Source organism: Halichoerus grypus, chromosome 15 (genome assembly GCF_964656455.1).
Source record: "Halichoerus grypus chromosome 15, mHalGry1.hap1.1, whole genome shotgun sequence".
NCBI lineage: Eukaryota > Metazoa > Chordata > Mammalia > Carnivora > Phocidae > Halichoerus > Halichoerus grypus.
The window spans coordinates 29888471-29913391 of record NC_135726.1 but is presented as its reverse complement, the minus strand read 5'-3'; the positions used below and the strand labels follow the sequence as shown (position 1 = coordinate 29913391).

Sequence of the window (24921 nt, the reverse complement as noted above, 5' to 3'; positions counted from 1 at the left end):
AAATGGCAATAGTAAGGCATGCTCCCCGAGCACCTCACAGGAAGCTGCTTCGGTCCCTGGCCTCCAGAGGGATGTGTGGATGGCATGGAGCTTCCCAGAATCCTTTGCATCTCCGAGAAACTGCCAGGCATCCGCTGTTCTCCTGGACCACTGCCTAGCGGCTCGGCTCTCCGTTCCTTTGCCTGTACTGCCCTCTAGTGCTCACTTCCTACAATTCTCAGCCGCTAAGTTTAGGAACCCAAAACCCGGAAAGAAACTTCTTACAGGTCAATCACTTTGTGAAAGTCCGATGAACACCTATGATACGTTCGCTTTTCCGTATGCATAATAGCCCTCCGTGCAAAGTATTTTAAAAGTCTATCCACGCATCCATCTATCAAGTATTTATTGAGTGCTACCATAGGAGAGGCCCCCTTTTAGATGATAGAAAACACATGTAGGACATCCAAGTGGATATGAGCCCACTGTGGCCCTCATGGAGACCTAGGTCTCCAATAGATCTCACAAGTGAATGGGAAATGACAGCGGTAACAGGGTTGCACAGGACAGGTTCATGGAGAGTCGACTCAGCAGGGGTGTCAGATAAACAAAATATGAAGGAAGGGCCGGAGATACAATGTCCAGAAGGCCAGAGAAGCAAATGCAAGACCTCAGGAGGAAGTGGGAGGCAGGTAAAGAAACAAACACAGTTCTGTATAGCTGGGATGTGAAAGGTAGGGCTGTAAGCACAATGGGAGGACAGGCTGGAGGGGTAACTGAGGGACAGTCTTTATACGGCCTTCAATAAGAATTTTGATCTTAATTATAACTATCAAAGAGAGCTTATGTGTCTTGTTCATATTGTGTTGTTGGCATCAGATAGTGTGTGGGTGAACAGATATGTGTTTTGAAAAGATCCTCCTGGCTGTGGGATGGGCTGCAGCTGGGTACAGCTTCATCAGAGACTAGTTTAAAGGCTATTAATACAATCCAGGTGAGAAAGAATGGTAACTTGGTCTAGGTGATTTGGGCAGAAGTAGAGTAAAGAAGATGGAGTCAAGAGGTATCTAGAGAGTAACTGGGCTTGGCAGTGAATTTGCAGTGGGAGGATGATGAAGGAGGGGGGTGCATCAAGGATGAATTCAGATCCGAGTTTGAGTAACAGGATGGATTTGGGTAAGTATTGGTGTGAGTTTTGAAATGGATCTTTTTAAATGTTCTTCAAAAGAGACAGTAAAGATTGAAGTTCCTTTATAACTCATTTTAGTTCAAAGATAGTCATTCTGAGTTTGTTTGGTTTGTGCGTGTACGTGTTTAGTAGGCTCTATGCCCAGTGTGGAGCCCAACCTGGGGCTTGAACTCAGGACCCTGAGATCAGGAGCCAGCGCTTAACCAACTGAGGCACATTGTCGTTTTTTGAATGTCACTCAGCTAAAACTGGGCCTCTGAAGCTGTGGGATTTAGAAGGATTACTTTTGGAGTTCTCCATGTACTGCAGGTGGATATTAGTCCAGGGCATCTAAAAAAACCAAAAACTGCTTTCAAAGGGGACCACGATATACCACCCCCAAAATATGGCAGCTGGGCATAAGAATTATTTCATTTAAGCTCCTAGAATCCCTTATCTGCCTTATTAAAAGATAAGCTGAGGCATATTAAAATGCTTAAGTTTATTTGAGCAAAAATCAATTCAAATGGGGCAGCACCAAACCAGAAATGGTTAGGAGCACTCCTCTGACAGGAGCCAGGGGAAAGACAGAAAAGGTGAGGAGGGGGCACCTGGTGGCTCAGTCGGTTAAGCATCCACTCTTGGTTTCCACTCAGGTTTTATCTCAGGGTCCTGAGTTCAAGCCCAGCCTTAGGGCTTAAAAAAAAAAAAAAAAAAAAGAGGTGGGGCAGCAAAGAAAGGACATGATGTGATTGGCTATAGCTTAAAGCTTTGGCTGTTTGTGATTGGTGGTCCTTAGTGGTTCAATTTCATAACCTTGAGGCATTTGCGGGCTTAGATTTTGATGTGCTTCTATCAGCCACCAAAGCATTAGAGTCCCCTTGGTCTAACGGCCTCTTTGTTTAATTAATTTAACGGCCTAGAAGCCAAACCTCCCCCAAAACCTTAACGTCATAAATCCCCTCCCCAGAGGCAAATCTAATCCCTTTTCCCCACCACATCCAAACACACATTGTCAGAGAACAATCTCAGCTCTTTTATTCTCCTAAAAACACTCATGTTTCAAGTCATCTGTGTTCTCATCGGTGCCCTTTCTTCTTCCAGCCCCCTAAGAAGTCATCTGTTCTCCCCAAAGTGCTTATCTGCCCCTCCCTATCCCCTATTATATAACCCTCAAATTCTAACAGCTTCCTTGAGCCATATTTTTCTGTGAACTCTCCCATACGCAAGGGAATAAAAACCTGAGGGTTTTTTTTAGATTTTATTTTTTTTAAATAATCTCTACACCCCAACCCACAACCCTGAGATCAAAAGTCGCATGCTCCAACAACTGAGCCAGCCAGGCACCTCAAAAACCTGTCTTGTGAGAGGGTTCAGGGCATACTACCATAAAATATGGCACCTTGGCATATTGAATAGTGTAAGCTGAAGGAGTTTGAGAAAACAGCAGAAGCAGATCTCTCTGATCTTCCTTCCCCCTTCTTTCCTGAAGCAGATCATAAAACCATCATGTCAGAGGTGCCCTCCAAATATTTTGAGGAAAGAAGCATCCTTATCTCCTAGATAAAGAAATACCTAGAAGAATCTGAACAAACAGGCCTTCCTGGGACATCACCATACCCAAGGTCATCTAAGTTTTCTCTTACATTTTAGGAGATTTATAGTTTTGCATTTTACCCTTAGACCTATGATCCATTTTGAGTTAATTTTTGTAGATGGTGTAAGATCTGTGTTGCATGTGGAGGGCTCTTCCATCATTATTTGTTGAAAAGTCTCTCTTGGCTCCATTGTATTATTTGCAACTTTGTCGAAGATCAGTTGACTATATTTATGTGGGTCTGTTTCTGGGCTCTCTGTTCTCGCCTACTGATGTATTTGTCTATTCTTTTGCCAATACCACACTGTCCTAATCACTGTAGATTCATAATAAGTCTTGAAGTTGGGTAGTGTTGGCCCTCCAATTTTGTCTTTCTCCTTCAATTTGTGTTGACCCCTTTGGGTCTTTTGCCTCCCCATATAAATTTTAACATTTGTTGATATCCACAAAATAACTTGCTGGGATTTTGATTGGGATTGCATTGAATCTATAGATTGAGTTGGGAAGAACTGATACTGAGTCTTCCTATTCATGAACATGAGATATCTGTGTATTTAGTTCTTTGATTTCACTCATCAGAGCTTCATAGTTTTCTTCACAGAGACATTGTATGTATTGTGTTACATTTATATCTAAGTATTTCATTTTGGTGTTTAGCATGCCTAATGTAAATGGTATTACATTTTCAATTGCAGATTCCACTTGCTTATTTCTGGTATATAGGAAAATTATGGACATTTGTATATTAATATTGTATCCTGCAGCCTTACTATAATTATTAGTTCCAGGAGTTTTTTTGGTTGATTTTCTTTTTTTTTTTTTTTTTTTTTTTTTTGAGAAAGAGAGTGGAGGGAGGGGCAGAGGGAGAGGGAGAGAGAGAGAATCTTAAGTAGGCTCCATGCCCAGTGCGGAGCCCAACTCGGTGTTTGATCTCACCACCCTGAGATCATGACCTGAGCTGAAATCAAGAGTCAGAGCCTTGAATGACTGAGCCACCCAGGTACCCCTGGTGGATTCTTTCTGATTTTTCTGCATAATCATCTCTGTGAACAAAGACAGTTTTATTTTTCTCTTTCCAGTCTGTATATCCTTATTTCCTTCTCTTATTTTATTTTTTATCATATTTCATTAGCAAGGACTTCTACTACAATGTTGAAAAAGAGTAGGAAAAGGGAATATCCTTGCCTTATACCTGACTTTAGTGGGAAAACTTCAAGATTCTCACAATTGACTTCATCAAGATAAAAACTTTGCACAGCAAAGGAAACAGTCAATAAAACCAAAAGACAACCAACAGAATGGGAGAAGACATTTGCAAATGACATATCAGATAAAGGACTAGTATCCAAAATCTATAAAGAACTTATCAAACTCAACATCCAAAGAACAAATAATCCAATCAAGAAATGGGCAGAAGACATGAACAGACATTTCTGCAAAGAAGACATCCAAATGGCCAACAGACACATGAAAACGTGCTCAACATCGCTCGGCATCAGGGAAATCCGAATCAAAATCTCAATGAGATACCACCTCACACCAGTCAGAATGGCTAAAATTAACAAGTCAGGAAATGACAGATGTTGGCGAGGATGCAGAGAAAGGGGAACCCCCCCTACACTGTTGGTGGGAATGCAAGCTGGTGCAGCCACTCTGGAAAACAGTATGGAGGTTCCTCAAAAAGTTGAAAATAGAGCTACCATACAATCCAGCAATTGCACTACTGGGTATTTACCCCAAAGATACAAATGTAGTGATCCGAAGGGGCACGTGCACCCCAATGTTTATAGTAGCAATGTCCACAATAACCAAACTATGGAAAGAGCCTAGATGTCCATTGATAGATGAATGGATAAAGAATATGTGTTGTATATACACAATGGAATATTATGCAGCCATCAAAAAAATGAAATCTTGCCATTTGCAACAACGTGGATGGAACTAGAGGGTATTATGCTAAGCGAAATAAGTCAATCAGAGAAAGACAATTATCATATGATCTCACTGATGTGAGGAATTTGAGAAACAAGACAGAGGATCATAGGGGAAGGGAGGGAAAAATGAAACAAGATGAAACCAGACAGGGAGACAAACCATAAGAGACTCTTACTCTTTTAAATTTATTAAGTTGAGTCTTATGGCTCAGAATGTGGTCTCTCAGTGAATGTTTCATGTGCAGTGGAGAAGAATATGAATTCTGCTGTTCTTGAATGAAGTAGTCTATAGATGTCCATTATATCTAGTTGATTAATGATACTGTTGAGTTCAACTATGTCCTTAGTGATTTTCTGCCTTCTGGATCTGTCCATTTCTGATAGAAGGGTATTGATATCTCCAACTAGGATAGCGGATTTCATCTATTTCTCCTCACAGTTCTATCAGTTTTTGCCTCATGTAGTGTGATGCTCTATTGTTAGGCACATATACATTAAGAATTATATCTTTTTGGAGAACTGATGCCTTTATTATTATTTAATGCCCTTCTTAATCCCTGATAACTTTCCCTGCTTTGAGGTCTGCTCTGTCTGAAATCATTATAGCTATCCTGCATTCCTTTGGTTAGTGTTAGCCTATTTTTCTTCACCCATTTACTTTTAATTTATATGTATCTTTATATTTAAAATGGGTTTCTTATAGACAACAGTTAGGTCTTGTTTTATGAACCACTGTGCTAATCTCTGTCTTTTAATTGGTGTATTTAGACTATTGACATTCAAGGTGATACTGATGTAGCTGGATGAATATCTACTATATTTGTTTCTGTTTCCTCTTGTCCTTTGTACTTATTTTTGTCTTCCACTCTTTTTTTTGCCTTCTGTGGTTTTAACTGAGCATTTTATTTGATTCCATTTTCTCTCCTTTCTTAGTACATGAGTTATACTTCTTTTTATTATTTTTTCTTTGTTGCCTAGAGTTTGCAATATACATTTACAACTAACTGAAGTCTACTTTCAAATAAGACCAGGCTGGTCTGAAGGTAGTGAGTTATCTCAATTGATCGTTCGCAGTCAGTTACAGATTGAAGTCATTGTTCTACTCTTTCCCTCTTCTCACTACTGCACTTGACTAGTCTTTAAAACACACACACTACTCAAACAATGAATCCTGGAACACTACATCAAAAACTAATGATGTAATGTATGGTGATTAACATAACAATAAAAAAGAGGGGCGGAGCAAGAGGGCGGAGGAGTAGGAGACCTGGATTTCGTCTGGTCCCAGGAATTCAGCTGGATAGGGATCAAACCATTCTGAACACCTACAAACTCAACAGGAGATTGAAGAAAGGAACAGCAACAACTCTCTGAACAGAAAAGCGACCACTTACTGGAAGGTAGGACGTGCGGAGACGTGAATCCGAGGCGTTATTCGGGAGGATAGACGGCGGGGGAGGGGCCTCCGTCAGCCGCTTCTGGCCAGTGATAGAGCCGCAGAGCACAAAATCGGAACTTTTAGAAGTTGGCTCCGCTGAGGGAAGTCCCTCCAGTGGCTGAGCGGGGGGGGGGGGGGGTGGAACCCTCGCAGGACAGTGTGGTCTCAGGACCCTTGGGGTCACAGAAAGACCGGGGGTGCCTGAGTGCGGCAGAGCTCCCAGGTATCGGAGCAGGGAAGCCGGCTGCAGAGACGGAGCCCAGGCGCGGGCTCTCAGCTCGGGGTTGCCATAAACCGTGATCTGCGGCACAGTCGGGCCACTGCTCCTCCAGCAGGGACCCAACAAGCAGCAGATCCGGGGAGACTCACCTTCTTCCCCCGGGAGGAGAGGTGTGGGAGCGCACTTCAGGGATCGGCTGGGTTTGGAGATTCCACACCGGGTCGGGTGCCAGAGAGAAACGCGCGGTCACAGGCCGGGTGAGCACGGAGTGCGGCCAGAGACCGGGGACACGGGAGTGACTGACGGCTTTTCTCTGGGGGCTCACTGAGGAGCGGGGGCCCGAGTTCTCGGCTCCTCCGGGGCGGAGACTGGGAGGCCGCCATTTTCACTCTCGGCCTCCAAAGCTGTACGGAAAGCTTGCAGGGAACAAAAGCTCCGGAGAGCAAACCCGAGCAGATTACTTAGCCCAGACCGGCAAGGGCGGGGCAATTTTGCCTCCGGCAAAGACATTTGGGAACCACGGCAACAGGCCCCTCCCCCAGAAGATCAGCGGGAACAGCCAGCCAAGACCAGGTTTACCGATCAGTGAGAACGGCAGAACTCCAGCGCTAGGGGAATACTGCACATAGAATTCATGGCTTTTTTACCATGATTCTTTAGTCTTTCAAAGTTAATTATTTTTAACTGTCTTTTTTTTTTTGAATTTTTCTTTTTCCCTTTTTCAACCAACATCTTATCAATCCCTTTTTTAAAAAACATTTTTATTTTTCATTTTTAGAGTCATATTCTATCCCTTCATAGTAGTTACCCTTATTTTTGGCATATATATATATATAAGTTGTTTTCTCTTCAAAATTTTGAGAAACAGTTTCTTCTAACAGACCAAAATATACCCTAAATCTCTAGTGTATGGCTTTGTTCTAGTCTCCTGCCTGATCACATTCTCTCCCTTTTTTTTCTTTTTTTATCCTTTCTTTTTTCAAACAACTTCTTATCTTATCAATTCCTTTTATAAAATTTTTTATAATTTTCATCTTTACAGTCATATTCCATCCCTTCATTGTATCAACCCTTATTTTTGTACATATATAAGTTTTTCTTTCTTTAAAATTTTGGGAGGCACTTTCTTCTAACAGACCAAAATACACCCAAAATCTAGTGTGTGGCACTGATCTATGCCCCAGCCTGATCATATTTGATCATATTCTGTTATTTTTTTGTTTTGTTCTGTTTTTGTTTGTTTTTATCTTTTTCTTTTTCTTTTCTTTTTTCTTTTTCTTTTTTCTTTCTTTCCCTTTCTTTTCCCCCAGCTTCAGGTCTTTTCTGATTTGTTTAGAGTATATCTTCTGGGGACGTTGTTACCCTGTTAGCATTTTGTTCTCTCATTCATCTATTCTCCTCTGGATAAAATAACAAGACAGAAAAAATCACCTCAACAAAAAGGACAAGAGGTAGTACTGACTGCCAGGGACCTACTCAATACGGACAGACCTAGGGTTCAGGATCATGATTTTAAAGATACTAGCTGGGCTTAAAAAAAGCATGGAAGTTATTAGAGAAACCCTTTCTGGAGAAAAAAAAGAACTAAAATCTAACCACGTCGAAATCAAAAAGGCTATTAATGAGGTGCAATAAAAAATGAAGGCTCTAACTGCTAGGATAAATGAGGCAGAAGAGAGAATCAGTGATATAGAAGACAAAATGATGGAAAATAAAGAAGCTGAGAAAAAGAGAGATAAACAACTACTGAATCACGAGGGCAGAATTCGAGAGATAAGCGATACCATAAGGCGAAACAACATTAGAATAATTGGGATCCCAGAAGAAGAAGAAAGAGAGAGGGGCAGAAGGTATACTGGAGCAAATTATAGCAGAGAACTTCCCTAATTTGGGGAAGGAAACAGGCATCAAAATCCAGGAGGCACAGAGAACCCTTCTCAAATTCAATAAAAATAGGTCAACAACCTGACATCTAATAGTAAAACTTACTATCCTGAAAGCAGCTCGGGAGAAGAAATATGTAACCTACAAAGGTAGAAACATTAGATTGGCAACAGACCTATCCACAGAGACCTGGCAGGCCAGAAAGGACTGGCAGGATATATTCAGAGCACTGAATGAGAAAAATATGCAGCCAAGAATACTAGCTAGGCTGTCATTGAATAGAAGGAGAGACAAAAAGCTTCCAGGACAAACAAAAACTAAAGGAATTTGCAAACACAAAACCAGCCCTACAAGAAATACTGAAAGGGGTCCTCTAAGCAAAGAGAGAGCCTAAAAGTAACATAGACCAGAAAGGAACACAGACAATATAGAGTAACAGTACCTTGCAGGCAATACAATGGCACTAAATTCATATCTTTCAATAGTTACCCTGTACATACCTCAATATCATAAAAGCCATCTATGAAAAACCTACAGCGAATATCATTCTCAATGGGGAAAAACTGAGAGCTTTCCCCCTAAGGTCAGGAACGCGGCAGGGATGTCCACTATCACCACTGCTATTCAACATAGTATTGGAAGTCCTAGCCACAGCAATCAGACAACAAAAAGAAATCAAAGGCATCCAAATCAGCAAAGAAGTCAAATTCTCACTCTTTGCAGATGATATGATACTTTATGTGGAAAACCCAAAAGACTCCACCCCAAAACTGCTAGAACTCATACAGGAATTCAGTCAAGTGGCAGGATATAAAATCAATGCACAGAAATCAGTGGCATAAAATATTCATGAAAGAAATTGAGGAAGACACAAAGAAATGGAAAAACGTTCCATGCTCATGGATTGGAAGAACAAATATTGTGAAGATATCAATGCTACCTAGAGCAATCTACACATTCAATGCAATCCCCATCAAAATACCATCCACTTTTTTCAAAGAAATGGAACAAATAATCCTAAAATTTGTACGGAACCAGAAAAGACCCCGAATAGCCAGAGGAATGTTGAAAAAGAAAAGCAAAGCTGGCGGCATCACAATTCCGGACTTCCAGCTCTATTACAAAGCTGTCATCATCAAGACAGTATGGTACTGGCACAAAAACAGACACATAGATCAATGGAACAGAATAGAGAGCCCAGAAATGGACCCTCAACTCTATGGTCAACTAATCTTCGACAAAGCAGCAAAGAATGTCCAATGGAAAAAAGACAGTCTCTTCAACAAATGGTGTTAGGGAAATTGGACAGCCACATGCAGAAGAATGAAACTGGACCATTTCCTTACCCCACACACAAAAATAGACTCCAAATGGTTGAAAGACCTCAATGTGAGACAGGAGTCCATCAAAATCCTAAAGGAGAACACAGGCAGCAACCTCTTTGACCTCAGCCGCAGCAACTTCTTCCTAGAAACATCGCCAAAGGCAAGGGAAGCAAGGGCAAAAATGAACTATTGGGACTTCATCAAGATAAAAAGCTTTTGCACAGCAAAGGAAACAGTCAACAAAACCAAAAGACAACCTACAGAATGGGAGAAGATATTTGCAAATGACATATCAGATAAAGGGCTAGTATCCAAAATCTATAAAGAACTTCTTTGGTTGATCTCTTTTTTTCTCTTAACACATTAAATATTCACTCCACTCTCTTCCTGTTTGCGTGGTTTCTGGGGAGAACACAGATGTAATTCTTATCTTCGTTCCTCTATAGGTATGATTTTTTCCCTCTGTCTTCCTTCAGGATATTTTCTTTATCTTTGATTTTCTGTAGTTTGAAAATGATATGCCCAGGTGTAGTTTGTTTGTTTTTTTTTTTTTAAAGATTTTATTTATTCATTTATTTGAGAGAGTGAGAGAGAGAGAGAGCACATGAGAGGGGGGAAGGTCAGAGGGAGAAGCAGACTCCCTGCCGAGCAGGGAGCCCGATGCGGGACTCGATCCCGGGACTCCAGGATCATGACCTGAGCCGAAGGCAGTCGCTTAACCAACTGAGCCACCCAGGCGCCCCTGTAGTTTGTTTTGACATTTATGCTCCTTGGTGTTCTCTGAGATTCCTGGATCTGTGTTTTGGTGTCTGACATTTATTTGGGGAAATTCTCAGGCATTATTGTTTCACATATTTCTTCTGTTCCTTTCTCTCTTCTTTCTCCTGGTATTCCTATTATGTGTATGTTACACCTTTTGTAGTTGTCCCACAGTCTTTGGATATTTGCTCTCGGTTGCTTTGTTGTTGTTGTTTTTCCAGTCTTTTTCCTCTTTGCATTTTAGTTTTCAAGATCTATTCCTATATCCTCAAGCTCAGAGATGATTTCTTCCAACCATATTCCATGTAGTAATAAGCCCATCAAAGGCATTTTTCATTTGTGTCTCGATGTTTCTTATCTCCAGCATTTCTTTTTGGTTCTTTCTTAGGATTTCCATCCTTCTGCTTACATTGTCCATCTGTTCTTGCATGCTGTCTATTTTACCCACCAGAGCTCTTAACATTTTGATCATAGTTGTTTTAAATTCCCAGTCTGATAATTCCAACGTCCCTGCCATGTCTGGTGCTGATGTTTGCTCTGTCTCTCCAGATTGCATGGTTTTTTTTTTCTTTTAGTATGTTATATAGTTTTTCTTGATAACTAGACATGAAGTATTGGGTAAAAGGAATTGTTGTAAATAGGTTTTTAGTAACGTGGTGGTAAGGTGTAGGGAAAGGGGAAACATTTTATAGTCCTATGATTACGTCTTGGTCTTAGTATGTGTGCTGCCAAAGCAAGTCCTAGGTCTGTCTTTTCGTGATCCTGTGCCATCAAACTGTGAACTTCACAAGTGCTTCTCAATTTTTTTCCTTCCCCCTTGAGTGAGACAGGATGGCTACAGTGGGCTGGAGTTTAATTTTTTTAAAGATTTTATTTATTTATTTGAGAGAGAGAGAGAGCATGAGTGGGGTGAGGGGCAGAGGGAGAAGCAGACTCCCCCCGCTGAGCAGGGAGCCCTATGTGGGGCTCAATGTGGGGCTCGATCTCAGGACTCTGGGATCATGACCTGAGCCAAAGGCACATGCCTAACCGACTGAGCCACCAAGGTGCCCCTTCTCCCAAGTGGAGGACTAGAACTGACTGGCATTGGGTATTTCCCTTCCCCAGGACAGTTAGGCTCTGATAATACCCCAGCAGGTTAAGCTCTGGTTAACCAGTTTCCTATGAGGATAGACCTTGTTAACAGAGTATTCCAGCATATTTCACAATGATTCCTTTCCCCTGCCCCCTACAAGAAGCATGAGGGGATTTTTCTCTGAAGTTACTGTAAGAACCTAGTTGAGTTCTTGGAGGTAAAACTCATGAAAATAGGAGGACCACCCATAACTGGCTTCCTCTAGGGTTTTTAACTCTCAGGACTGTCTACATTGAGCCTCCAGCAATTCATCAATTACAAGTTCAGGTTTTCCTTCCCCTGCACTGGTTTCTGAGGCAGCTTCTACCCACAAGTCTCTCTTCCAGGTAAGCTGTGACTCCCTGTGAAAACCTGTCTGTCTTGCCAATCTTCGCAGCAGCTTGCCCTGTGTCCTCCCCTTGTGAATCCAAAGAGTTGTTGACTTTTCAGTCTATTTAGTTTTTTACTTGTTATTAAGATGGAGTGGCAACTTCCAAGTTCCTTATGTGTGGAACTGGAAACTAGAAGTTTATATTGCTTTTCATGAGAAAAAATTAAGTTCATGTAATAATAGAGAATCTCACAGCATTTTCATCAGCATAATGAGGGTGTTTTCTAACATTTTTGGGCGGTGTTGCTGTCGGGGGTTAGGAAGAGGAGGGGACAGAGAGACTTTCCAAAAAGATTTAGAGGAAGAAAAGAAGTGTCAGGAAGTTGTTTGAGATTTTTAACTAATCTTTTTTTTTTCAAAGTCTCAGTTTTGATGCTCAATTTATTGGCTGCTGCTTGATGCAAGATGTTAACGAATCCCTCAGCACAGTCATATTTCCTCTTTACTCTTTCGAAAGGTGACAAGGATGGGACAACACAGGCAACCTCTCTGGGAGGAAGTAACTGGCCATAGATTCCAGAAAAGACCCAGTGGAATTACCCTTTTATGGGAAGAACCTGTCCTAATTACCTTCCAGCCCCCCACCCACCCAGCCGACCAGCCCAACCACAACCCCCACACACCAGAAAAAGCCTGACTTAAGACTCTCCATCACGGATAATGCTCTTGAGGTGAGTTGAATGCATGAATATGACACATTCCCATCACAATCAGTGGCTAGTGACAGCCATGGTGTGGAGAGTGACAAAAACTTTCTCTCCTTGACCTATCTAATCAGACTTCTCTAAGCCATAAAGCCCTGCCCATGGGTTCTGTCATTGGCTACTTAGTCCAGTTTTAGCAAGAATCTTGCTGGGTCAGTTTAGCAAAAATCCCCCACTCTTGATTTCTGATCAAATGACCCCTACTCTTATCACCCTTGTCTGCCTTCAGCAAGAATTTTATTGATTCAGTCAAGCAAGAATCCCCCACAGCCTTGATGTTTCCTCTTATTTCCATCCACTAACACTTACCTTGCTATTTGGCAATAAATTTACACTTGTCCTTGGTGTAGTCAAAGTTGAACCTGACCTTTCTTTCCTACTACAAAACCCCATTGTAGTAGTTCCCCTGAGTACGTCTGCCTTACCACCTTTAACAAACATCATGAGTAATTTTTTCTTTAACAAGAGGAATAGGAATGAGGCTCCTCCAAATCAAGAGAGTGAGAATGCATACCTTAAAGAAGCCTTAAGTGTGATTCAGAAACACCTCTAAAGGGGCAGGTTCTACCCTTCCTCAACCCCGACAATCCATCCCTCCCCCTGGAATTCACTGACATCACTCTCTTTAGAGTCTTCTACTCTAAGAAAGCCAGTGATAGCACAGGGATTGTAATAGTTTGCTAGGCTGCCATAACAAAGTACCATAAACTGGTAGCTTAAAACAGCAGAAATTCATTCTGGAGGCTACAAGTCCAAATTAAGGTGATAGCAGGGCTATATTCCCCCTGAAGGCTCTAGGAAAGAATCCTTCATGCTTATTCCAGTTTCTGGTGCCCCCAGGTGTTCCTTCGCTTGTGGTTTGTTGGCTCCAACCTCTACCTCTACCTTCATATGGTCTTCTTCCCCCATGTCTCTGTATCCAAATCTTTCTTTCCTTTCTTTTTTAAAGACACCAGTCTTCAGATGTAGGGCCCACTCTAATTCGGTATGACCTCATCTTAACTTGATTATATCTTCAACTCCTATTTCGAGATAAGATTACATTCTGAGGTTCCAGGTAGACAAGAATTTTGGGAGGATACTGTTCAATCCACTGCCACGGTTAAAACCATCTCCTTAGAGTTCAATCATTGCCCTGACACTAATTAGCTGTGTGAATTTGGGCAATTAATCCAACCTTCATAAATGTGTTGTCTCGCCATAATATGTGACTTTTACCTGCCTTATGGAGCTATTATGAGGAACAAATTAAATAATTTTTGTAAAGTCTTTGAGCACAATGCCTGGCACTTGGGAAGGGCTCTACACATGACAGCCATTGAGTTACCTTCCATTAGTCTAACCTTTCGTCCCTCTCTGGTTTCTTTGTGGCTTTTCCAGCCCACCACCCTTTAAATATTGTTTTTTCCAGAGATCCTCGCTTGACATGTGCTCTTCTGCTGTGAGTGGCTCTTCCCCTCAGGGTATATATGTGGGGGGAGAGGGTGCAGGGAGCTAATATACTCCCGGGCTTTAACTGAAAGTGTTCTGATGACTCTGTTGGGAGGAAAACTTTACCTTTCCCAATTTGGGTCCAGTGGTTGGAGGCCTGCAAATTTTAATGAAAAAATACAGACTAACAGAAGAAAAGACAAGATTAATTTTCACATGTGCACACAGGAGAGCTCGAGTAATGAAAAACTCATGCAGTTGCCCAAAGAAAGATGTATGCATACCAATTAAACAAAATGAGTTTTTTAGAGCTTCAGTGGGACAGTATGGAAGTTTCTATTGAGCTCTTTGATACCAATGGAAATGGGCAATCTACCTTCTTGGCAAATGAATTTTCAGGAAACCCCCTAGGAGGGGAGTTAATAGCAGCTGTATTTTCAGCAGGTTCTGCTTTAAGTGATAAGCGAAGTTCAGATAAGAACTTTATCAGTGGAGCTTAGTCAGTGAAGCATGTGACTCTTGACCTTGGGGTTGTGGGTTCAAGCCCCACATTGGGTGTAGAGATTACATAAAAAATAAAAAAGGTTGCTGTCTGCATTTCTGTGTTCAAACATTTTCACTTCTTAAATTTTTTTTAAGATTCATTTATTTATTTAAGGCAGGGGAAGGGCAGAGGAGAGAATCTCAAGCAGACTCCCCACTGAGCAGCAAGCCCTACCTTGGGCTTGATCTCACAACCCAAGAGATCATGACCTAAGCCAAAACCAAGAGTCGGAAACTTCACAAACTGAGCCACCCAGGCAGCCCTCAAACATTTCCACTTTAAAACAATGTTTATACCAACTCTGGGGGTCCAAGAGGGTTCCCACAACTCCCAAATAAATTCTCTAAGTCTCAAGCTCTAGCCAACATGCCAGTTTTTAGCTTTGTCCTTGAGAGCTAAAAGACCTGGGGTAAATTATTTAATTCTCTGTGCTTTAATCTGTAAAGTGAGGATAGGGTGGTTGTGAGGATTGGATGAGACCTACATATAAAGCATTTGGAACAATGCCCAGACAGAGTAAGAGTGATATAAACGTTTGCTATTTTTTTAATTGAGGTATAATTGACATATAACATTCTTTTAGTTTCAGGTGTACAACATAATGATTTGATATGTGTATATATCATGAAATGATCACCACGATAAGTCTAGTTAAATCAGTCACCAAGTTACTATTTTTATCATATGAGCATCTCAAGCTCAACCCTTCTGACACTCAACTCCTCACCCTCCCTCTAGACCTATCCCTCTTCCTGGAGTCCCTTTCTCATATTGTGGCACCATCATCAGCTCATCACCCCAGCAGAAACCTTGATTCCTCTCTCTCCCTCAACCCCGATGAAAAATCAACCGCCAAAACTGGTTCATTTTACCCCCTAAATATTTCTTGAATCTGTCTTCTTCACCCTATTCCTTTTGTGTCAGAGTAGATTATTGTTGACAATCACGCCCCCACCCTCCATGCAAAAGGATACTTCCTTGGACTCAGTTGCTTGTGCTCCTGCTACTTATCATGTGAACACTCTTCAGATAGCCTGATCCCCTGAGCCACAGTGACCCACAGACATGTGATCAAGAAGAGAAAGTCGGAGTGCCTGGGCGGCTCAGTTGGTTAAGTGTCTGCCACTCAGGTCATGATCCCAGAGTCCTGGGATAGAGTTCTGCGTCAGGCTCCCCGCTCAGCAGGGAGCCTGCTTCTCCCTCTCCCTCTGCCCCTCCTCCATGCTCATTCTCTCTCTCTCTCTCTCAAATAAATAAATAAAATATTTAAAAAAAAAAAAAAAGAAGAGAAAGTCTATGCTTTGAGATTTTGTGGCTGGTTGCATTGCAATAAATAGTAACAGCTACCTAATATATCTTTCTTAATTTGGGCATTTGTCTTCTAATTGGTATTCTTGTCTAGCTTTATCCCTCTCACCTTCATCCTTCAAACAGCTACCAAGTTACTCCACTGAAAATATAAATCTGAGTTGATCTGATGTACTCAGAACTCTTTGAAAATGACAGAAACCAAATTCAAACCACTCTCAGCAAGAAAAAAAACAAACAAATGAGAAGATACTGGTTTGTGTTAATCATCCAGGGATAGTATTAGCTTCTAGCATGGCTGGATCCAGTTGCCCAAACAAGTTCATCAGGAATAGGTCTCCACTTCTCTCGGCCCCAATCTCTTCTATGGTTTCATTCTCAAGGACGTCTCCAGTGGGGAATGCCACTAAGAGATTCCAGACTTAAATCCTACAATTTTGGGCGCCTGGGTGGCTCAGTCGTTAAGCGTCTGCCTTCGGCTCAGGTCATGGTCCCAGGGTCCTGGGATCAAGTCCCACATTGGGCTCCCTGCTCGACAGGAAGCCTGCTTCTCCCTCTCCCACTCCCCCTGCTTGTGTTCCCTCTCTCGCTGTGTCTCTCTCCGTCAAAAAAAAAAAAAAAAAAATCTTAAAAAAAAATCCTACAATTTTATTAACCCCAAAAGAAAATGGATAGTTCTTTGCTAATTGCTTCAACAAAAAGTCTGAACTGGTTTGGGCCAGATGACCTCCTTTGAACTAATCACTTTGACCAGGTATAAGTAGTGCTCAGCCTGGAGCCTGAGAATGGGATCATGTAACCTGAGAGTGGAAAGAAAAGTGTCCTGCCAGGGCAAGAGATGGGCTTTGTTACCAGAAGGCAGGATACCAAGCAGTCATAAGCAATCGATGTCCTAGCTTTGTTCTTCTGCCTGAAGTCCTTCAGTGGACATGAGCATCAGGATGAACTCTCAGCCTCTTGGTATAAAATACAAGGCCCTCCATGACCTGGTCCTTTTTTACTTGTCAAGCGTCACCTTCCTGTTTACTATGTGACATGCTCTTCAGGCTCCCACAACACTGCACGTCACACCCCATGCAGCTACCAATCTTGAGTCATACGTTCCCCTTCTCCTGATGCACCCATCCTCTTTCTCTAGCTAATTCCTACTTACTCTTGAAGCCTCCACTCAGGCCTCACCTGGGTCGGAAGGATTTCTCTGGACCACCCTGTTCCAGGCTATGCTCCCAGAAAGACACACTTCAACCTTTCATTAACCCTGAGGAGTTTGGCATAGAGTAGCCACCCAGTAACTGCTGAGTGAATGAATGAATAAAGAAAGAAAGGAATGAATGAGTGATAGAGAAGAGTAGAAGCTCAATTAAGTATTTGTTTAATAAGTGACTTTGGTTTGAAATGGGAAATTTATTGCCTCATATAGATGAAAAATCCAAGGGAGAGCTGAATGGATAGATGGATGGATAGATAGATAGATAGATAGATGATAGATAGATAGATAGATAGATAGATAGATAGATAAAGGGAGAGGAATGGATAGATGGCTGGATGGCTGGAAGGAAGAAAGGATAGGTGGAAGGATACGTAGATAGATAAGTTGACTAGTAAACAAACCCCTCCTCTTCCAGTAGTTTGGGAAGTGGGCCAGAGCAATGGCGTTCAAGTGATGGGCAGAGTCTGTGCAGACCTGTCTTTTAAAAGGTTCAAGTTAGGGGCGCCTGGGTGGCTCAGTCGGTTAAGCGTCTGCCTTTGGCTCAGATCATGATCCCAGGGTCCTGGGATCGAGCCCCGCATCGGGTTCCCTTCTCCGCAGGAAGCCTGCTTCTCCCTCTCCCACTCCCCCTGTTTGTGTTCCCTCTCTCGCTGTGCCTCTCTCTGTCAAATAAATAAATCTTTAAAATAATAATAATAATAAATAAAAGGTTCAAGTTATGTTTGAGTGGACATAATTCTGACCACTTTCCCCAGGCACTTGAGCCTCAGAGGGAGACAGATGAGTGGTACTGGATCCCCATGGAATCATTGGACTGTCTTTAAAAAGAAACTGGGTACTTTTTCCTGTTACAGATGAACTTCCTGGCAAAATGCAGCAAGCCTGTCACAGCTGAAGGTGGATAAAGCTTCCGATTTTTAAAAGCCCTCAGAGATCTGGAATTTAATGAAATGAGCATTTTGCACCATCCCAGGAGGAAGCAGAACAGACCACCGTCTGAATGTCTAAGGACCTGGAGCCTCCCTCCTTCATTTGATTTGGTAAGAAGCGGAGTTTGAGGCCCACCTCTCAGTAACCAGGGAGATGAGCACCACCCAGCCTCAAAGCCTCACCAGCAGCTGAGAACTTTTTCCAGGAGTCCTGAGGGTGCACTCTGAGCCGCTTCTTCCCACACAAAGCCCTGTTTTGCAGCGTGAATTTCCATTAGGAGGGAGGAGGGGAAAAAAAACAGAATTGTCTTAAAAAAAAATTGAAAGCAGTTCCCCGAGTTTGGCCTATCCCCAGTAAGCTGCAGAAAGAGGCCCCAAACTTCCTGATCCCCAGCTGCAAGTCCAGGCCTGTTTCCTGGCCCACTCAAAGTTTACCACCCCCAGGGACGGCGCAGGGCCCCGGGCCAGCTGACGAGGCCCGGTCTTTCCTGCAGTGTCTTTGGAAGATGTCAGGCTCTGCTGAAGGAAAAGGAACATTTTTTCAGACTGAATTGCTTTACTTCTTGTCCTTGCTTCTTTTCCTTCTCTTCAGCCTGGTTGCCTTGTCATCTCAAAAGACTCCCGTTCAGTTTCTGAGGTTTCTATGGCCAAAAAGAAGGGTCATTTCCAATAGCTTGCGTTCACGCTCGTGCTCTCTCTCTCTCCCCCTTGTTCCCCGCCTCCCCCTTCCATCCCCCTCCTCCTCCCCTACCACCCCCTCCCTCCCCCACCACCAGAGTGAAAAGAGAGGTCTCTCAAGGCACACACAGGCCTAGCGGACCAGTTGCCTACTTCTTCGTAGGCAGGTACATCCAAATGAGGAAAGAGAAATGGTCCCCCCCACGCACAGGCTTGGATTTGCATGCATTCACAGGGAAGACCCTCCACTTTAAACAGGACTCGGCAGTGAGGAACAGCATGAATCCGGGAGTCACGTGGCCTGGCTTCAGCTCTGGGTTCTGCTCCGTCCTGAATAGCCAAGCTCAAGTGTGTGACTTAACCTCTAGGTACCTCAATGGCCTCATCTATAAAATGGGAGCAGTCGTGCCGGTTACCGTAAAGCACCCCTGTAAACTCGTCAGCAGCAGTGCCTGGCACAAAGGGAAGACTCTAGAGCTTCTCTTCTCACTTCTGTTCCACAGAGTTACACCCACCCCTTCTGGCTGGCCCTCTCTTCTCACATCCCCAGGCCTGTCTTTCAGATGTGTCTGTCATCACGTATTTGCAAACATGTCCATTTGATTTCAAATTAAAATGCTTTCGAATTAAAAACAAAACACACGCAGGGTTGGTGTGGGGGGGAGGGTGGGTGAGGAAGAAAGGCTGACAGGCATGTTAGTAAACAGCGAAATATTTTTGAGGGCTGGATTCAGATAGCTCAGATGCTAGAGGGTCCAAATTGACAGACTTTTGATATGAGGAGACACAGGGATCTCAGCAGAGGGGCAGTTTTCTGGGGATTCGAAAACCAGGAACATGCACCCTCCTCTTTCCTGCCCCCCAGCACTCAAGTCTCCCCTTCCGGGATGACCAGGCCCGTTGCCTTCCGTCTGCTCCCATCACAGCCTGATCCTGATTGTCCCATAATTCATTAAAAATTCTCCCAGTTAAATATTAAATTATTCATACCAACAGCGCGGAGCGAGCCAAATGAAAACGTTCCTGCTAGGGATGTTGGCTCTTCAGCCAGCTCTTGAAGAAAAGGAGAGAGAGGAAGAGAGCAAACCAACACCCGCACAGCCCAGTGGATGTTAGGAGAGGGCAGAAGGTGAGGCAGCTGGGGGTCCCCAGAATGAGCACATGGCTATTCCCCGGAGCCGGAACAGTCTGCCACGGGGCTCACCCATCTCCAGAAGCTGTGGGCAATTCCCACAATGAAGTGTGAAGACCTCTTTTGTCCTCTTCATGGAGAGCCAGGGAAATAGGATTCCTCACAGCTCCAAAGAGCAAAGCCTGAGGAGGGTACGTGCTGAAGGCAGAGATTTCTCTCTCCTCCTTCTGTTTGGAGGTTCTCAGGACTGGGCTTGTCTCAGGTTTCATTGGCCAAAGGCAGTTCCCGGAATGAAGTGAGGGTCTGGACCGACTCTAGAGGAAAGCACCTCAGCTCTTGGGCGCAGGGCCCCCATCCTTCAATGAGGTGTCTTTGCCATCTGCCGCCTCAGCACCAGCCTCCAGATTTGGCTCTTCTCCCTCGGGCTGTTCTCCGGGTTTCTGGGACTCCCCCGCCACTTTGGTGCTCTTGCTTGTGTGGCACCCCATCTCACTTGGGAGCAGAGGGCCCAGGGTTCTGGGCTTTTCTGAGGAGGGTCTGTGCTGCAGCCGATCCTGCCATGCCAGACTTAAATAACCCTTCCTCAGAGCACTGTTGCAAGAGAACTGGTTTGGTTTCTATGGTCACGGGGAAAGTCCAAGTCTAATCTGCATAGTAAACCCCAGACCCCCATCTATGAGGTGGGCAGGGCCCAGAAGGCTGACCCTCTGGACAACCCAGCTGGTTCAGAGCACCAGGTCCCATTCATCTCCCCGGAAGAAGCCCCTTCATTTAACCTTTAACTTCTTTACAGATTATAACCCCCCACCTAGTTACCTGTAAACAGCACCCTTTCTCTCCACACACAAAGAAAGCCCTGTCACTATGCAACGGAGCTGTGGCCTCCTTCCCTGTCCCAGGGTCACATTCAGTTCCAGGGCTCACAGACCCCCCGCTTGGAGACCATCCCCTACCTTAGAATGTCAGCTCCACCCAGAGTTGAAGAACAGGGAGGCCTAAGACCGTGGACTCCAGGGGTTACCCAAACATGCTATGAAAAGAACCAGCAAGTATAGCGTGCTACCCTGTGCCAAGCAAAGTTTACATTTATTATCTTGCTTAGTCCCCACAACAACCCTACGAGGCAGGTTATGTAATTTAAACCTCGCTTAAGGGATGGAGCCACTGAGACAAAGAGATAGCGAGTAATATATTTAAGGCAGTTACCAACAGCCTGAGTGAGGATTCGAAAGCACATCGTCTGGATTCCAGTCCCTCCATCACTGTATTATATCATATCTATTTGAAAGACCCCATCAGGTCTTCATACACCATCGTAGAGGTCCTCCGTTTGGTAAACCTGTCATTGCTTTTTTTTTTTTTTAAGATTTTATTTATTTGAGAGAGAGCGAGCATGAGAGGAGGGAGGGGCAGAGGGAGAAGGAGACTCCCCGCTGAGCAGGGATCCTGATCCTGGGACTCGATCCTGGGGCTCCAGGATCATGACCTGAGCCGAAGACAGATACTTAACCAACTGAGCCACCCAGGCATCCCTGTCATTGCTTTTTTAATCTGGGGCACACAGGTAAAGGTTTTTGAAGCTGTGAGGGAATGATTTCAGATGTAAATGCTTCTGGAGTGAAGCCCACATGGTTCTGAACTGAAGTTAGCTACCCCAGGGCTCTATATCACTCCTGGTTTATTTTCTGATCACCGGGCTTTCCTTTTCCTAAATCTAAAAGGAGCCTGATGAGGGGTGCCTGGGTGGCCCAGTCAGTTAAGCGTCTGACTCTTGATTTCAGCTCAGGTCATGATCTCAGGGTAGCAAGATGGAGCCCCGTGTGTCTGCATGCTCAGTGGGGAGTCTGCTTGAGATTCTCTCTCTTCCTCTCCTTCTGCCCCCCTCCCCACTCACACACTCATTCGCTCTCTCTCAAATAAATAAATAAATCTAAAATAAAATAAAATAAAATAAAAGGAGCCTGATAAGCCTGACCCGCTCCTAGGAAGCTGGAAAGAGGATCAAGCAGGTCTGTGAAGTGGCCTTTCAGAGAAGTACAAAATTTATTCTTTCCCAGGCATGCGCAGAGCAGTCAAAAGGGACATCAATCCTAGTGCACTTATGGAGGGCGGATGCATGCCAGCCTCAGACAAGTTACAGAGTCTTCTTGTTGACTCCTTACGATCAAATTGTCCTATGGGGAAGTATTATTAATTCCACTTTAGAGTTGAAATCATTGAGTCCAGAGTGATTAGGTCAGTTGCCTGAGGTCATGCGCCTGCTTAGCAGCCAGCTCTGCGACCTCCCCACTCCCTGCTTCCTCCCACCCTCCACCCTCCCCCAGTGCCTCTGGTTAATACCATTCATCCTCCTGGACCTGGGCATTCAGTGATCTGCTTAAATGTAGTAAACTCCCCATAAATCACCTTCCTTTGAATGAGCTTCTTGCCAACGAGGCTGGCAGAGAGACAATTAGAAGACATTACGATGTTGTTGATTTATCTCTCCACATAAAAGCCAAAGTACAAAAGTACTTTGGGGGTGTCAGGGTGGAAGCGGGAGCTCCCCTTTGCTTTCCAATTAAGAGGCCCTAATTAAGGCAAATCCTCATTTGGATACTGGGATCCTAGGGCAACAATCCTCTTGTGAAGCCTCCAAATTAATCATGCTTAACCCAGCTCAGCACAAGAGACAGGCCACAGGAGCACCCAGGAGGCAGGTGTTACCCTGAGGTTGTGCTTGGGTTAGGTTATAGGTGTGGTCCGTAGGAGCAGACAAGGGCCTTTTGCTAACTCACCTGCTGAGAAGCCTTGCCCAGCCTGTGACCTCCTACACCCAGGACAGGTTACATAATTTGTGGAGGCCCAGTGCAAAATTAAAATGTGGATCCCTAGTTCAAAAAATTATTAAGAATTTCAAGATGGTGGGATGCCTGGGTGGCTCAGTCAGTTAAGCGTCTGCCTTCGGCTCAGGTCATGATCGCACGGTGTTGGGATTGAGCCCTGCATTGGGATCCTTGATCAGCAGGGAGCCTGCTTCTCCCTCTGCCTGCTGCCCACCCCCCACCCCGCCCCCACTTGTGCTTTCTCTCTCTCTGACAAATAAATAAAAATAAAATCTTTTAAAAAAAAATTTCAAGGTGGTGACAGCAGAACTTTAAATGATGCACAGGGCTCCTGAGGCCAGCCCTGCAGGCACCTACCCTCTTCCTGAACATTCTCAGGCATGGGTTCACCTCTAACGAGGACTGTAATGTGCCAGATCACTAGCTGGCTCTGCCTAGGGGACATTGCCCTTGGGATAGAATGAGGCCAGAAGAAAGATAAGAGAAATGGGGTACAGATGATCCCAAAGATGGACGGGACCTCAGAAGGATACTTCCAAGATATTTTCAGCTTCAAACTGCTTCTTCAGCTATTACTACCTACAAAACATAGCACATAAAAAAATATCAATATCAACAAAATAAAAACTCCCGACAGGACCCTATTTCGACAAGGTTGCAGAGAGACTGGAACTCTCAGAATGCAAAATGGTCCAGCCACTGAGGAAATCAGTTCGACCATTTCTTATAAAACTAAACGTACACTTACTGTAGAAAATTTAGTTGTATTAATCTGCTCAGGCTGCCATAACAAAAGACCACAAATGGGGTGGCTTAAGCAATAGACATTTTCTCACTGTTCTGGAGACTCTAAGTCCACGATCAAGGTGCTGGCAGATTTGGCTTCTGGTGAGAGATGCCTTCCTGGCTTTCAGAGGACCCCCCTCTTGCTGCATCCTCATGTGTGTGGCCTCTCCTCCATGTTCACAAAGAGAGGATGCCCTGCTGTCCCTTTCTCTTCTTATAAGGACACCGGTTCATTAAGATTTGGGCCCCACCCTTATGACCTCATTTAACCTTTATTACTTCCATAAAACCACTATCTCCAAAACAGTCACATTGGGGATTGGGACTTCAATATATGAATTGGGGGGTGGGGGGCACATTCAGTCCATAACAGTACCCGAGGGAAATGAAGACCTGTGTTCACATGAAAACTTGTATGTGGACATTGAGAGCAGTTCTATTAATAATCAAAAACTGGAAACAACCCAAATATGAATGGATAAAGAAATTGGTATGTTCGTACAATGGAATACTACTCAGTCATAAACAGGAATAAACTATTGCTGCATGTAATAGTTTTGGTTTTTTTTTTTTAGATTTTATTTATTTATTTGACAGAGAGAGAGACAGCGAGAGAGGGAACACAAGCAGGGGGAGTGGGAGAGAGAGAAGCAGGCTCCTCGCTGAGCAGGGAGCCCGATGCGGGGCTCGATCCCAGGACCCTGGGATCATGACCTGAGCTGAAGGCAGATGCTCAACGACTGAACCACCCAGGCACCCCTGCATGTAATAGTTTAAATGAATTTCAAAGACATTATGTGGGGTGAAAGAAGCCAGTCTCAAAAGGCTACCCTACTGTTTTAATCCCTTTATATGATATTCCCAAAAAGATAAAAATGTAGGGATGGAAAATAGCAGTGGTATCACTACAAAGTTACAGTTTGGGGGAGTTTTGAGGGTGGTAGAACTATTCTGTATTCTCTTCTTTCTCTTTTTTTTTTTTTTTTATTATTTTTTTTTAAAGTAGGCTCCATGCCCTGCATGGATGGAGCCCAGCATGGGCTCAAACTCACGACCCTGAGATCAAGCCCTGAACTGAGAGCAAGAGTTGGAAGCCCAACTGACTGAGCCCCACCCGGGCACCCTGGAACTGTTCTGTATACGAATTGCGGCGGGAGTTACCGAAATTTGTACATGTGTTAAACTTCATAGATTCATACACCAACATTTTAAGAAGTCAAATTTACTGTATACTAAGTGAGGAAGAATTTTTAAAAATTGTTTTAAAGATCATTCGAACAAAAAAATAAATAAAAACTGTTTGCCAGGAACCTAGGGGCTTATTTGCCATCTGGCCCTAGTTTTCAAAATCATTTAAATCCTTTTTCTGCTGCTTCTCACTCACTCACTCACTCACTCACTCACTCAAGCAAACAAACAAATACACCTGCCCCTAATTTAGCTCAACAGCTGTTTACCCAGCTACATGCTACAAAGTTCCATTTTGGGCATTGTGCAGTTTCTAGAACCTTAGTGAATGGCACTTAAGGAGGCCTAGACATGGAGGCAGAGAGGGCTGAATACAG

General features: G+C 43.7%; 1 protein-coding gene and 2 long non-coding RNA genes across 3 annotated transcripts in view; 1 reads left to right on the top strand and 2 right to left on the bottom strand.

The window, feature by feature from the left end:
- The window catches only part of LOC144380207 (uncharacterized), a 127351-nt gene extending 120521 nt beyond the window's left edge, over positions 1-6830 (bottom strand). Inside the window, exon 1 of the long non-coding RNA XR_013444125.1 lies at positions 6486-6830. This is a non-coding gene — a long non-coding RNA (uncharacterized LOC144380207). The remainder of the gene's footprint in view (positions 1-6485) is intronic.
- Positions 5946-24652, top strand: LOC144380206 (uncharacterized). Its single transcript, XR_013444124.1, has 4 exons — positions 5946-6078; positions 12267-12480; positions 17861-18046; positions 24360-24652. It is a non-coding gene; the product is annotated as an uncharacterized LOC144380206 (long non-coding RNA).
- CHD9NB (CHD9 neighbor) lies at positions 18040-24375 on the bottom strand. Its single transcript, XM_078062537.1, has one exon. It carries the CDS (start codon positions 20231-20233, stop codon positions 20075-20077), a length of 159 nt encoding a protein of 52 aa, XP_077918663.1. The 5' UTR covers positions 20234-24375; the 3' UTR covers positions 18040-20074.
- Positions 24653-24921: the final 269 nt, after the last annotated feature.

Coding starts and splice junctions, on each gene's coding strand:
- CHD9NB (XM_078062537.1), bottom strand. CDS start 20,233: ATGGGGTGCCACACAAGCAAGAGCACCAAAGTGGCGGGGGAGTCCCAG.